The sequence below is a fragment of the Vidua macroura genome, chromosome 11 (assembly GCF_024509145.1).
Source record: "Vidua macroura isolate BioBank_ID:100142 chromosome 11, ASM2450914v1, whole genome shotgun sequence".
Taxonomy (NCBI): Eukaryota; Metazoa; Chordata; class Aves; order Passeriformes; family Viduidae; genus Vidua; species Vidua macroura.
The window spans coordinates 18,723,034-18,737,842 of NC_071581.1; the positions used below are offsets into that span (position 1 = coordinate 18,723,034).

A 14,809-nucleotide genomic window follows, 5' to 3' on the forward strand; every position below is an offset into this window, starting at 1 on the left:
GCCTGAAATGTCTCAGAGGTTTGAGATGAGAATGGTGTAAAACCAAACAAAACCAAACAAACCCTGAGGCCTCATGCTGGGGTTCCATTAGCAAGGCAGTATTGTGGAAGCTGATGTTCTCCCAGCCTGAAAAGAAAACAAACCACCAGTCCTTAAACCATCAGTTCTCACAGAAACTTGAATTCACATGTGGTAGGGATCTGTGGGATGGCTGCCATCCTTCCCTACCACGATGCTTTATTAGCATTCTCAGAGAAGGGTTTAATGAGAGCCTAAGTGATTTTGCAGTTGTAGTTGTGGACTGTTGTTCAAATGAAGCAAAACAAATGCTGAGAAACCGCCCCCTCCGCCCCCAGACTCATCTAATTCCAAATACAATTTAAAAGTATGGTATTCCAATCAAGAGAAAGACAAACAATTTCTTTTAAAGTCTGACTGCTGGATGAAATCCCAGAATCTCAGCCCAGCTGCCTGTTACACACACAGGCAATGCCCAATGGCAACGACAGCCACCCGTGGTTGTAGCATTGCATAATGGAGAGTCTCATCAGAGAACAAGTCACAGAGCACAAGAAGCATGGTTCAAACTCCACAGCACCACTGAACATCCTGCCCCTCCCCAAGAACCAAAGTTTAATCAGCTCAATCATTACTAAATTCACACTGGATGGCTCACTTCAGTTGGACTCTGGTCCTGGACTTTTTAAGATCCAATACTAAGCAAAATAGAAGTAAAAGAGAAACATCAGCAAGAAAAAGTTGTTCAATACTTCCACATTTTAAGGCCCAGTAGTTATTACAAAATAAGCCTGCCAAAGGGAAGGACCAAACTTCACATGACAAGGGACAGACAGACATACGTGAGCTGTCAGTGAGCACCACCTAAAACCACACTTCAGGGTCATAGGCACGAACACTTCTGGTGTCTGCTAACACTTTACCAGTTTGCAGGTAGTCATTTTCTGTAATAAAAACACTACTTATCCAACTTGCTTCTGTTTTCAAAGAAGAAACACTTTTCATTTAGAAACATGATCAAGTGGGAAAGTTCTACAGCTTAGGAGCTTGCACAATAAAATGTACTGGAGTCTGTGTCAGAGCCAAGAAAGCCTGAATCAACGCAGGTTTGCTTTATGAATATTTCAGTGCTACGCTTACACCTCTGTCAAGAGTAGTTCAAGCACAGATTTTATACAGCAGAATGTTTCTACCTCAGGTAGGAAGCTCAAGTCGGACTTAAATCTATCCATAAATGTATTTATACCATTGAAAACGCAGACAGGTATACCACCATGTCTGCTTGTAACTCTGTACTTAAAGTACATTTAAAAAGTCACACAGGGCTGAGTTTTGGGTTTGTCTTGCTCACAATAACACACTCTGGATGGTGCTTTTAAAGGCACATTTTGCAAATGCCTCATGAATAAAAGATTGTGCTAAAAATAAGTAGCTGGTCTTACTGTAGCACTGAGCCACCAGCTGAATGTGAACAGCAAAGCTCCCAGATTTAAAGACAATAAACTAAAATCTACCTTTTCTTCACAGTTGGTATTGGGTATATTTAGGAAACAGAACCAACCTTCCTATGTCCCAATTCCAAAATTGTGGATTTTCTAGGAAGCTCTTTAGCTTCTCATGTGCTTATCCATGCACCGTGCCACTCTCATGTCCAGCTGTCCCTCAGGAAATGACATGAAATTAAGGAGGCAGAATGCCCTTTGATGAGAATTACTCCCCACTGGACTGAACATAACCCTGCAATGCAGGAGAGCTCTCTGCAGAACACTGAAAAAGGAAGACTCCACACAGAATTAATCTCAGCCACTGCTGTTATCAAAATAACCTAAAAGCTTCTTCCCATGGCACCACTGGACACTTCCCCAAGCCACAGTCTCTCAGGACATGCAATTGCAGTGACATCTCCTGGTTGCTGGCGGCTCACCAGAACACGCCTACCCCTCACTTATTCAGCACAGCTATGCAGAAATTCACTCTCCATTCAAGAAATGCATTCAGAGGAATCATTTTCCTACTAATAAGCAAGAAGAAAAATGGGATGTATTCCAAGTTTTTCTTGTGATGACCAACAATAAATCATTTCATAGCTCAGGTCACATCTTCCATGGGAAGAAAAATGTCTTGCCATCATTAACTCCTTTTCAGCTAGCAGTAATATATGATCAGGTTTTAAGTAATTGAACCAGTAGCATTTAATTAGCTCCGAAAAACTATCTCAGATCATGAATCACAGCCTTTCCACCTGCACAAAGTCCCCTTACTAGGTTAAAAGTATATTTCTCTTCCCATGTGTGATCCATCTTGAATATCTAATTAGGTGCTCCTGATATATGGATCATAGTTCATGTATTACATGCAAAATACAGCAGACACGGTGTGTCCTTTAAATAATTGAGTTTCACCTCTTGCTTCACTGAGCTGTTAAAAAAAGACCAAAAAAAAGCCTTGTGCCCATGGCAAAATGGCCACTCCTTGCTTCAATTAACAAATTCCTTTCTGCAGAGAGCCAGCATAAAGGATGAGGAGCTTGGACCTCCTGAGGAAATGTAGCAATAGCAATATTGCTTGTTGAAAGGCCGTGCACAGAGAACTGCTATGATTTTAGACAAGAACACACTGATGTTTTTCAAAAGACCCAGAGCACCAACTGACCAAAGAGAATGATGTTTCTATCCTAACACTACTTCAGATGTCTTCATCATATGCTACATAAATTCATGTACTCAGCTAAATGTTGGGCGACATCTGTGGCCAGCACAAAACAGGATCTCTCCTTGTATCAGACTGTATTAAGCATAATTTTTTTACACTAAATAAGCTAATCCACAATCATTAACACAAAACCCCACAGTTTTTATTCTGCTTTCAAGTATGTTTCTGAAACTGTTATTATGCTTTTATGACAAGACTTACATAATTATAAGATTGGATTTTTTTGCTGTAAAAGAGGCAAAATTAGCAAATTTCTTCTGGAAGGCAGAAACTAAGACTCACAATCTGCTCAGACGTCAAACTGTAAGCGTCGCCCAATATTTGGCTTGCTGTATAAAAAAAGTTTCGCTACAAAATCCTCTATTTTTAAATAAACTTTATAAAAAATAAAATTCAATAAAGTGGATTTTATCTCTCTGTTCTTCTCCCATCTTATTTTTATTGCAGTAAAAAAGCTCACAAACCAAGCATGTTTCTGCTGACTTTTTTCAATTTGAAGAGAGTGCAGGTTTCATTTTCATAATAAAGCAAGAAGTGAAAGCTGAACTGCCTTACTGAATTGGACACAGCTCATCTTTACTCCAAAGACTTCTTTCAGATGTTATTCTAAATTGTAAATAATGTTGCTTTTGATTGCATGCAACACTCAATTTAACTATGTAGCACTTTTAAAGAGACTGATGGGATGAGTGCCCCACTCATGAAAAGCTGCTGAGAGAGGAAAGGATGTACAACATCCATTATATAAACACCCACTTTGGAAAGTGTCTGTCCTGTGGATGGTAGAAATTTAAATGAGAATAGAACAGATTTACAAATCCACCTTTTACATTAAATAGCAAAAACTCCAAACAATCTCCAGTTCTTGGTACTCTGTTTGGTAGGCATTAGGTATCAAGCTCCACTTGTGCAGTTGACATTAATCCTGAGGTTTTAAGAACATTTTCTTAGCTCTTTTACTAGGTCTTGTGTTACTATTCCCCTCTTCAACTTCATCATCTTCATCATCATCCTTGAGTACACGTTGGTCCCTTTTTCTCAAAAATTTCCTCCCTATTGTTCCCACTAATGTTTCATATCTGTAGAGAGAATAAAAAAAAAATACACCTTTTATTAAAATCAGAGGAAAAATCGTGGAGCATATGCTAAACATAATCAACAATTCAAGTGGTGTAAAAACCTGGTCAATAAAAGCTTGGAGAAGCACAAATACTGCATGACTTATTACATTATTATTCACTCTGATAGTTTCAATTTGTTAGCAACTGGTAACAAGAAGGGAATTAGCATGGAATACCTGGATATCAAAGGGCAGAAAAACCCTACAAGTGATGGAGAATTTACCCCCAAATGCGGTGGAGATTCAAGTGGATATATACCAGCATTCCTGGAAAATCAATTTGGTACAGTTCCATAGCTATTGTAGGCTTTTTAATTTTGTTTGTTTCCTTTTTGGGTTTTAGTTCCTCACACATAATACAGTAACGTATCATATTCCTAGCTAGTACTGATTATGTCATAAAACATAATTTACCTTCTGGCCATTTCTTCATCTGACACATCAGCCTCCATTTTATCATCCTCTGCAATTTCTTCCTCCTTGCACTTAGAGTTCATTTTGATCATTAACTTCTGAAAATGAAATGAGAAACAGCTTAAGCATGTAACCATGACACAATGGCAACAGTGCTGAAATTCACTGGTAGAAGAATATAAGAGGTAAGAATCAAATTCAGTAATTATTTTCTGTTCCTGGTTAGGCTAGAGCCATCATTATGAAAGCTCATGAAGAAAAGGCAACTGTGTTTTCAGTGTTTTGTACTACTCAAACATCCTAAAGGGCACTCCAAACATCTCCAGGAGATCAGAGAGTTAGATCATAATTAATTTTTCATCGTGATGTTAGCACACAGACCTTGAAATGGTTTTGTTAAAAACAAAGACTATCTTCAAGGATTTACAGTAAAAGCCATGAAGCAATCATATGCTGAGTCACAGGGACAGCAAGTTCAAAGTAACTAAAAGAATCCTCTAGTAAATTACCTTACATAGCCTTCTGCCAATCTCTTAGTCTTTACACCTTCATCCTTCTGCTTCAGATTCAGTGGTAACCTTTTTATTACTGTCCCTGTGTACTTCTATCAGCATGAATCATGGCAGAAAGAAATTAAAGACTCTTGCCCAGCATTTTTACTCTGGAACTCTAAGTGTTGAATAAATAGGGTTGAATGTTTGTAGATTAGACTCTCCATTCTGGGTCAGGAGGGAAAGTGAGGTTTGTTTTGGCGAGCAGCATGTGGGATGGTTTCCTCACTTCAGGGAGGGAAAATCTGCAGGAGTCATGCAATTACTGACCAACAACACAGGGAGGTAAAAAGATTCTATTTATCAGATGCTGCATTGATCAACATTTAAGGTTGAATGATGGAGTTTCTAGACATGGAAGGATTTATGGAAGGTGCTGCAAAGGCCAATAAGACTGCAGTGAGAACACTCAAATCCCCAAACCCAAAGGCTTCAATCCTAATGTGAAACAACCTCAAACCAGGACACTGAAATGGTACCTCAATTTCTGGATTGAATCCTTTGAAGGACATTCTGCCATAAACGAGATCCTCACATTGCAGAAAGCTTCTCTCTTCTATTATACAGCTCCTGCACGAAACCCCAAGCCCAGCATTTGGTCAAACCATGTACTTTAAAATAACCAAGTTAAACAAATGCAAAAAGGATGTGCTGTCTTTTCCCCCCACCACCCCAAATAAACAAAGCCACAGTGTATTTTAAACCATCAACTACTTTCTGCTTAATTGCTCTGATAAATCTTTCAGTACAAGGAGCTTGGAGTGCAAAAGAATCCTTTTTGCCAGTAAAGCTGTGCCAGTTCCACAAGCAAAATTAACTCTTCTGACAAAAAGCACTCTTTGCTGGTATGGTTCTGCCTACATTAATACTTTTGCCAGAATAAAAATACCACATAAATATCACTCCCCAGGTGGCACTACTATACTAGCAAAAGCTTCTAATTAATTTTTCATTGTGCTGTTAGACCTGGCATTAGTTGAGTCTGTCAGGGTATAAAACACTGTGTCACTCTCTGTTCAGCACATTTCCCCCTTCTCCCTCCTTTTTTTCCTCTTTTAATGAGCATGGAATGAGAAAAGAGACATGACCCTGAGGCAATCATAATACACGTGTCAGATAAAAGTACTTTGGTGGATTGTTCCATCCTTTTCCTCACACATATGTACCTGTTCCCTCATCCTCTTCATCTCCCATGTAAACTGAACTCTCATGATCACAGAACTTAGGCTGAAGAGATTGAGCTCATTGTCCTGCCTCAAGGCAGTATCAGTTACACATGTGCCATGAACGGCAGAGGTCCAGCTAGCCTGTCCTCAAAAGACTTCCCATGATGAAGAATCCAGTGTCTCCTCAGGCAATCTACTCCAGAACTTCAATAGTCTTATTGTTACAAAAGTTCTCCCAATGTCCAGCTTGAACACTCCTTGCTGCAACTGAAGCTGAAATAGCTTTTTGTCATATCCACCAAGAGTAATGGAAAAGAGTTTATCAATGGCCTTATTCAGCTACAGTTAATTCCTTGGGTCCTAGCTTTTTCAAAATTATGTTCTCCCTCAGTGGAATTTTTTTCCACTTCTGAAAGGATGAAACCCAAGCAATTTCAAAAGTAGTTCTCCTGCTATTTAAGGCACCTTTCTAAAGAGCAGGACACTTTTTTCCTTATTAGCTAAGCCTTCCTTTATTTTTGCCATTATCTTTTCTATTTCAAAACCAGGATTTGAAGTGAGCTGGACACAAGAGGACAGAACTGTCCTGAATCGACTTAACCATGTGACTGGAGCTGAATTTACTAACACAAGGTTTCAAACTTTGTTTCTAATGAAGGGAAAAAGCAGCAATGAATGAATTGAAAGACTGAAATGACTGAAAGAAACTAATTACATGCATCTAGAAGAATGTGTGAGTGAAAGAAAACAACACACACAAGAACTGAAAGTAGGTCGAACTACACTAGGCAACCTCAAGAACAGCCCTAAAAATATGTAATAAAAAAGTTGTAATACCAGTCTGTCACTATTTTTGCTTCTGTTAACTGGTTATTTATAATACTTATGTTACAGGAAAAAATATGAATATGCTATTTCCATTTCAAAACAATGCAATGATGATAAGAAGTACAAAAGATTACAAGCTCACTCTTTTTCCTTTAGATCTGGTACATCAAGATACCAGTGTTCTTCACTAATTATCTTCTTTTCTTCTTCTTCTAGTTGTTTTTTAGTTTGTGAATCCAAACCCCTTTGCATGAACTACAAAGAAAGACACAAACACATAGCTTCAGTTTTCTGCATCATGAGTATCTTCTGAACATGCAGTAATTACATGATAGCAATTATCCATTACATAATGTTTAGCAGTTGATACAAAGTAAATGTTTTTTGTGATTTTTTTTTTTTCTCTGAGTTTGGTCAAAGTTTGGGCAAACAGACAATGGAAAATTAAAACAGCTGCTGATCACAGCTATTTACTGAAAGTCAACAGCCAGTCACATCTGTACTTACATATAAAGAACCAGACCTGTCCTGGCTAGTTTTGCTAGATTGGGGTTGTCACAATTCCCTAATTTTACTAAGGTTTTTCTAATGCTTCAGGAAAAGCCAGAAAGAAGATAATGGTGTTGAAGTTATTGCTGCACATCAGGAACAAACCACACTCATACAAACAGCACTGGAGCTCAGAGCTAGAGGTGGGTCATACCAGGCTGGTTATTTTTTGAAACATCTGTACTTTCAACCATCCTCTTCTTTTCTCAGATTTAATGAACTGGATTGTGTTTGTAGCTCTGAAAGCACAAACCTGTCTTTGGAAGTGGAAAAATGTACGACTTTGAAACCAGACTATGAAGAAAAGTCCACTGTATCCAGCTGTGCTAAAGGAAGATGTTCCCAGCTCTTCAATTCTCACTGACCCACCAAAGTACAGGTCCAGCACTGTATTTAAGGACCTGTTAACTCACTGCAGGAACAGTCTGCCAAAATAGCTGAGACCAAGAATGAAGTTCAGGGCAAGACTGCTTTTTTTTTCCTAATACAAGGACACTCCTGTCACTTGCTTCCTTGGTGATAACCTCTGTCAGAGGATGGGAACAGGCAGGTAGGAACAGTAACCTCTCAACAGCTGGGAGTAGAAGAAGACATCTGTCACAGCCTATAAAAAACTGCTGAGAGCACAGAACTACAGACCTGAGGCCTGTGAAACAGCATTTTAATTTCCATTTGTCTCAAGTCAGGTGCCTGAACTGAGTGACAATTAAGTCCAAACAATGTCAATGAAGTATGCTGGGAAAAACCAGAACTCTTCAAAATTTTATGGTGATAATCCATATAGTCCCACCCTCCTAAAAGCTGAGACCTCCCTGAGGATCTACAGGAAGTGTTTGGATAGCTGTACCTGTCAGAGGTCTACATTTATACCAACCTAACTCCCAGACAGAGGCAAGTCTAACAATACAGTTTACACACAGTCCTTTAAAAATACATGGGTGGTACAGGTGTGCAAACAACCCACACATCTTTTCAGTCTTTACAAAATGCCCAACCAAACCAAACTCAGAAGTACAAACCAACAGAGCTAGTGTTTTATTTTCCATTTCTATTTCTATCTGCATCCACTGTACAAGATCTTTAATGAAAGAAAAATTGACTTCTGTTTTCTGAGTTGACTCAGAATATGTCAAAGCTTTCCAATTAAAATTACAGTATCTTCTTGAGGAAAATAAGTGAATCTATCATGTGGAAAAACATACTGCTCAAGGAAATTGGTTAGCCAGTCAGAAACCTCAACACAAGAAATTCTGCTACAAGAACCCAATTAAATAATCATTTCACACTCCATTTTAAGGATTATGTTCCCGAAGATTACTACAGGAAAAACCTAGATAAAAATTATGTGTTCAGGTTTCTCTCTAATGTAAACACACACTGATGAATTAAAAATATACCCGCTGTGGTATGCACAGAATATGTAAGTCAGTAACTGAGGAGTTGTTTGGGTGTGTTTCCCCAAGCTATGAGACCTGGATCAAATGGTGCAAGATCTAAAAGTTTGTCTCCATTTGTCTCCAGTATTTACTGCAAATGGTCCTTCCAACACCACCAACCACACGTCACCCACCTGCTGAATTCTGGTAATACATTGGATCACTACCTGCAGAGGCAGCTGCTAAAGGCTTAATTAAAACATTTGTAAACAGGAAGATCTGCAGAAAAAAAGTGCTAAATACAAGATCTGTGTATGACCTTTTCAAAACCTACTGATCTCTTCAAAGCTGGTTATTACTGCCTGGACTGTGAACCTGCAAATGTCACGGCAGCATATTCACATGGCTGGTTCTCCATGGCCTTCCAGAGAAAAACAATCAAAAAAACCTGCTTTTGAAATCTCCAGGGGGTTAGTATACTGGCAAACAACAGAAAGAAGTCTTCATTTTAAAAGAGTATTATATAAAAATAAGAAAAAATAATGATGTTGCCATCCAGGTTATGGGAGTCTGACCGTGTCACACATTGCTGGCTGACTCAGTTCAACATCTACTCCCTTTTGAGAGTGAAGCAAGATGTATTTTGTTCCTTCTGTGTACAAGTTTTAGATTTAGAAGCATCTGTTAATTAGGGTAACTATTCCATCATCCAACTGTAGCAGAGTGCACTTTATGTGAAAAATTGAACTGAAGTCAGCTAACTCTTTTCAGCCAGAATGTGAAATATAGGCCCATATAAATATGTGGGGAAAAAATGGCTAAATAAAACACCACAAGCAAGAAGCCACAAAGGCCCCATCATGTTCAGTTAAAAAACTGAATATTAACATAAAAAAAAAAAACCATACTCAACTTTTGCTGGTTGTTTTCCAGCAATAAAGGACCATCAATCAGAGAATGTACTCTACTGAATTAGGAGTCGTAGTACATGGTGTGAAGCAGAATGCATTAGCCAGTGAGCAGAGACTAATTTCACACTGGTGACATGAAATTCACAATTCCAAGGGTAATAAGCACATCGGGATGTTACTAAAATCCCTGGCATTTATGAATTGGGAAAGCTGGTTAAGCTGGATATCAATCCCCATTCAGGTTGGGATTTCCTTAGCCACCAATGTAAACAGGGGTAAAAATGCTCACACCAAAACCTAAACTTTTTTTCCCTCGATACTAAAAGCCCCCACCCCCAAGCAAAGCAAAGCAGCGTTGATATCTTCATCTCAATGTGCTGTTGAAATCCTTTTATTTAAATTCACAACGAACAACCCAGCAGCAGAGGAGCGAGGTGGAACGAAGAACTCCCAAAAGGTGCGCTGGAGCTGGCCCTTGAGGCCAGACTTTCGCTGGCATCATGAGGCTGCTCTCCTCCACCGAGCCCTGCAGTTTGTAACCCCCGCGTTCGAGCAGCTCGGCGCCGGCAGCAGCGATGTCTTGCCGGGGGAGCAGCCCAGCAAGCCCGAGAGGGATAACCACATCAGTATTCAGAGCCTGCGTGGGAAGAGCCAGGGCTGGCGCCGCGTGGCCGGCGATGGGCACGGGAATGCCCCACACCGGGGCTCCGGACGGCCGCGTGTGGCCCGGGACACGCACCCCGCTCGCCATGGGTGCCGGCACGGCGCGGCCTGGCCCTGCTGCCCCCCGGCCGCCGCTTCCAGCCCTCCCGCAGGCCTCAGGCTCGCCCTCCCCTCCTTCCCCCGTCACCTTCATGCGCAGCAGGTTCTTGGACAGCTTGGTTTTCACTTCCCCGGCCATGGCGGCCCGCAGGCCGCGGCGGATCCCCGCGCTCGCGTAGCGCCGAGGCCGCGCACGCCGCGGGAGGAGCGGGGCGAGGCGGCGGCGCGGCTCCACCCTCCGGCCGGGGGCGGCCGCGGGCACGGCACCCTGCGCACGCCCCGGGAGCCGCCGGGGCCGGGGGGAGCGCTGGCGATGCAGAACCAGCGATAGAAAAAAACTTTACGGCTGTGCGGGGTGAGGGAGATCGGGGGTGTGAGCAGGACATAAATCCGCTTCGGTGTGAAATGGTAAATCAGTATGTGAGCCTGGCATGGCTTATCCATGCTTGTGTGTTGTGTAGTACTGCTGGCTTACAGCTTCATCCATAATTTTCTGATATTTCAAAAAGAGTATAAAATACTTCCCACACTGGTATTTGGAGACTGCTTGCCTTTATAGGCGTTTATTTTTTTACAATCAGCACTGAGTTTTATTAAAAAAAAAATAAAAAATCACGAAATGGTCAGATGTGATTAAAACTGGAAAGCACACATATTCAAAGATATTACAAAAAGCCTCAAAGCTTTGTTAGTCCTGAATCACGATTTGTGAATTCAGCGTTGGCAGTGCTGGTGTTGGACTGCCCTGCTGGGCACTGGGAGCTGAGGAGGAAATCCTGATGGGGAATTGCCAGCTGACTGCCAGTCAGAAGCATATACCACAATTTCTCTATATATCCTCATAAATCAGATTTCTGATGCCTGTTTTGACATTTGGCACATAAACTGGGTGATAAAGCAATAAGAGTGTGGGTTCAGTGTTCAAAACTTTAATGAACTGGTGTGCTCCCAAAGACAATTTAGGGAGAAAAGTTCCCGCATATGCAAGATGTAGGTCAAAGCTTGGAGAACTCTGTAAAGATTTATGCTCTAATAGACTCCACAGAAAGGTATAATGAAGGACAAAACCTGATTGCAGTGGGAAAGGAGGGAGAATTATCCACATCCAGGCATCCTTATTACACATTTAAGCTCAGTGGACTAAAATGACCACAAATGCCAATGAAACATGGAGCCACAAATGCTTCAAGGCAAAGTCATAACACTGTGTGAAAATACTTAATTTTCATATAGGGAAGGCACCTTCATTCCCAGGCTCTGTAAATGAGTTGAAGCTGCTCTGAAGTTCAAGGCCCCAGTGAGAAAGTCACATTGTGAGTGTGGCAGCTATGCTGTTTTGCTCCTTCTCTCTTCCTTTTCTCATTAACAGCTATCGTCCCTTCCCAACAAAAGAAGGCTGAGAAGAAATTTGCCATTTTCTGAATACAAATGTTCATCAAAGAATTAATATGTTTGAATCTTAGTGAGCAAACCAATAGGGGAAAGCTGTTAATTAATGTAATGGTACAGTACAGCCAGAATCTGTCATTATTGATGGTATGTTCTATTTGCCATGCATTTTAATAATGCATTTACTTTTTGTTGATCATTGCAAATCAGAGCCCTGTGTTTTAATTGCATGACCTTCAACGTCAGGGCTTTTCTGAGCAGTTTCAGTTCATTTACAGTCCAGGAATGTACTTTGAATGATTTCTTCTAAATACTGTGCTCTCCTCAGCACTTCTGCAGCCACTGAGCTGTGGTGGTGCCTGGCTTTGCTTGGTGGCCTTTTCAAGAGCTGTTTCTGTCCCTCCATCCTGCAGAACATCCCAGCTCAACAATTCCTTAGCAGACTCTGCTCACAGCCTGTTTGGGATTTGGACACTGCACATAACAGCTCCTCTCTACCTTTGTTGAGAAGGAGCATCCTGCCCCCAAATTCTCTGGGAGCTGCATTCTAATAATTTACATCACCATGCAGTGTCTAACTGGGATGGGGGGAGTGCAAGGGGTTTTCACCTTATCTAACCCTGAAGATTATTCCTGGTGCTCCCTGGTCCCCACTGCACCCCGTGTCTTGGTGCTGCACCCCAGGCTTGCACAGAGTTTCTGTCACTGTTGGCACATCAGCTAAAAACCTGCCTCGATACAGGCAGGGAGAAGCATTTTGCAGTAAAAGCAGTATAGGTTCTGTGATGTTTATTTAGAAAAGTGGAGATTGTAAAACAGCTGCCAAAGAATGTGATCTATTTTGGCAGTAAAAAAGCCCAAAGGAAATTTTTGGGTTGCATCTCCCATCACTTGAATTGGATGGGGAGGTTATAGATAACAATCAGCTGCCTTTTGGACCAGATTATACTGTCTGGTAAATGTGAAGACACTCCATTGATTGCAGGAGAAATTTTTTTGATTTACTGGTAGTGGTGGAGGTAAGTCAGAGAAGAATCCAGCCCTGTAAATACACCTGCTTGTGGAGTGAGGGTGAGGAGAGCTGGGAGAGAAAAAGAATCTCTCTATGTTTAAAGAAGAATCAAGGGTCATTGTAAATGACAATTAGATGCTCTCCCACAGCTGAGTGCTGCACAGCAGCTCCATTTTCAATATGGAAATCAATTTCTTTTTCAAAACAAAAATACTTGGGAAATAACTTGGGGGAAAGGAGTTCCATCTCATCAAAGACTGTACATTAAACAAGCAGATAAAAGATTTTTCTTCCTAGGAAATGTGGTCCGTTCTCCCTCTAGTAATTACAGAAGTCAAATCAAAGTTGTCATAAACATTATTTAAGGAGTAATCTCTCTTGGAGCAACACATGTGGCAGTTGTGAAATAATTTCATGCCAATGGGATCTAATTTGAGGGAACTCATGGCTTACTTTTTCCATAACCTTTTATTTATTCATATTATTGTAGTAGTGTGATTTTAGTGTAAAATGGGTATCTCAAACCTTACAGCAACCCATCAGTTGATTTGATTTCTTATGAGCTGTCTTTGAATACCGAGGCAGCTTTTTACAGCTCTCAGAATACCTGAAGCCTTCTTCCCCTCCTTGCAAATATCAAAATTCTTGAAGTATGACAGGCGAGTCATTAATTTGTGTCAAACTCCTCCACTGTGTTTTAAGTAAGGACATTATGTGTTTTTATCTATGAATGAGGAAAGGAAAATGAGAAGTAGAGCTGCCGGAGGTCTGTTTGCAAACCTGAAAGGAAGGTGTGAAGTGCTGCGTGCGACTGGGTGTGATCAGGGAAGCAGTTTTGTGCCCTGTGCTCCCCACGGGGAGAGTGGCAGAGGTGCCGTTCTCATGTGGAGGACTCGTTTTTCATCTCTCCTGCTCCCACCCCGCTCTGAGCCGCTAATGCATGCGGTGCATTGACAGCTGCTGGGGTGCCGGGGGATTTGTTACAGTAGTCATCACCTTCGATGTGCTCATGTACATCCTCACCTCATCCACGGAGGATGCAGGGTAGCTCCGGCTCTCCTTCACACCGCACTGACTCTCTTTGCTTTTGAAGTCCCCATTTCTGGCATTGACAACGTTTAGGTGGCAGCTTGTAGTGATGTATCTGAACAACATGGGCCCCAGCCATGCCGCTTGTAGCTATTCTTACTAGAGTTCTCTCAGAGCCCTTTGGAATGCATCAAGGTTACTAAGACATAGACTGTGCTGAATTAAGAAAGAAGAGGCTAAGAAACAGAATACCAAGACCACAAGAACTAGATAACAGAGGGCTGTGAACCACCTGGGCTGTAACAGATCACATACTCTGAGAAGTGTGTGCAGAACACGTGGACAAGATAGAGGCACCAATGAAGACGAGAGTGATCAGCGTGTGCAGTATGTATCCAGAATGTATAAATAAGTGCAAAATGTAAACAAGAAATGGCTTCTGCTTAATGATATTGGTTAGTTGTACAGGAGTCCTGTTTCCTGCAGCAGCTGACACACAGAGGGTGTTTTAAATCCCTGCCCAGCGTTCCTCAGCTGACTGTGGGTTTTCCTGTGGATGGGAATGATGTGGAAAGAATGCAGCAGGAGCCAGACTCCTGTAATTTGGGTAACACGGATCTGTGAGGGCAGTTCACGTTGCTGACTCTCCTTTTAATAGCCTTGAGTAGTTTCAATTTGTGCAGCATGGAAAGGTGTGTTTTAAAAATGTGCTTGTGGCAAAACAGAGTTACAAAATCTCCAGAACAACTAAGATGTGTCTTTGGACAAAATGCCTGGTGTCAGTCTGGGAGAGGACAATTCGTTCTGAGTGCTTTTGGCTGGTCCAGTGGCAGGGTGACCTTTGTATGAATAAATAGAGTAATTCCTTTTTGATTACAGAAAGAACCAGCCTCATAATGGCAGCTCCCTATATTCTCCCATCAGCTGAAGTGATGGAGAGAACTCATGCTGGTCTGTCATTCTGCTGGCATG

The 14,809-nt window shown here is 41.4% G+C and overlaps 1 protein-coding gene across 1 annotated transcript; it reads right to left on the reverse strand.

The window, feature by feature from the left end:
• Positions 1–2,850: 2,850 nt before the first annotated feature.
• Positions 2,851–10,651, reverse strand: MPHOSPH6 (M-phase phosphoprotein 6). The gene is made up of 5 exons (XM_053987829.1): positions 10,496–10,651; positions 6,952–7,064; positions 5,295–5,385; positions 4,265–4,362; positions 2,851–3,809 (listed from the first exon to the last, which is right to left on the reverse strand). The coding sequence occupies exons 1-5, from the start codon at positions 10,544–10,546 to the stop codon at positions 3,650–3,652; spliced, it is 513 nt and encodes a 170-aa protein (XP_053843804.1). The 5' UTR covers positions 10,547–10,651; the 3' UTR covers positions 2,851–3,649.
• Between the last annotated feature and the right edge of the window lie 4,158 nt (positions 10,652–14,809).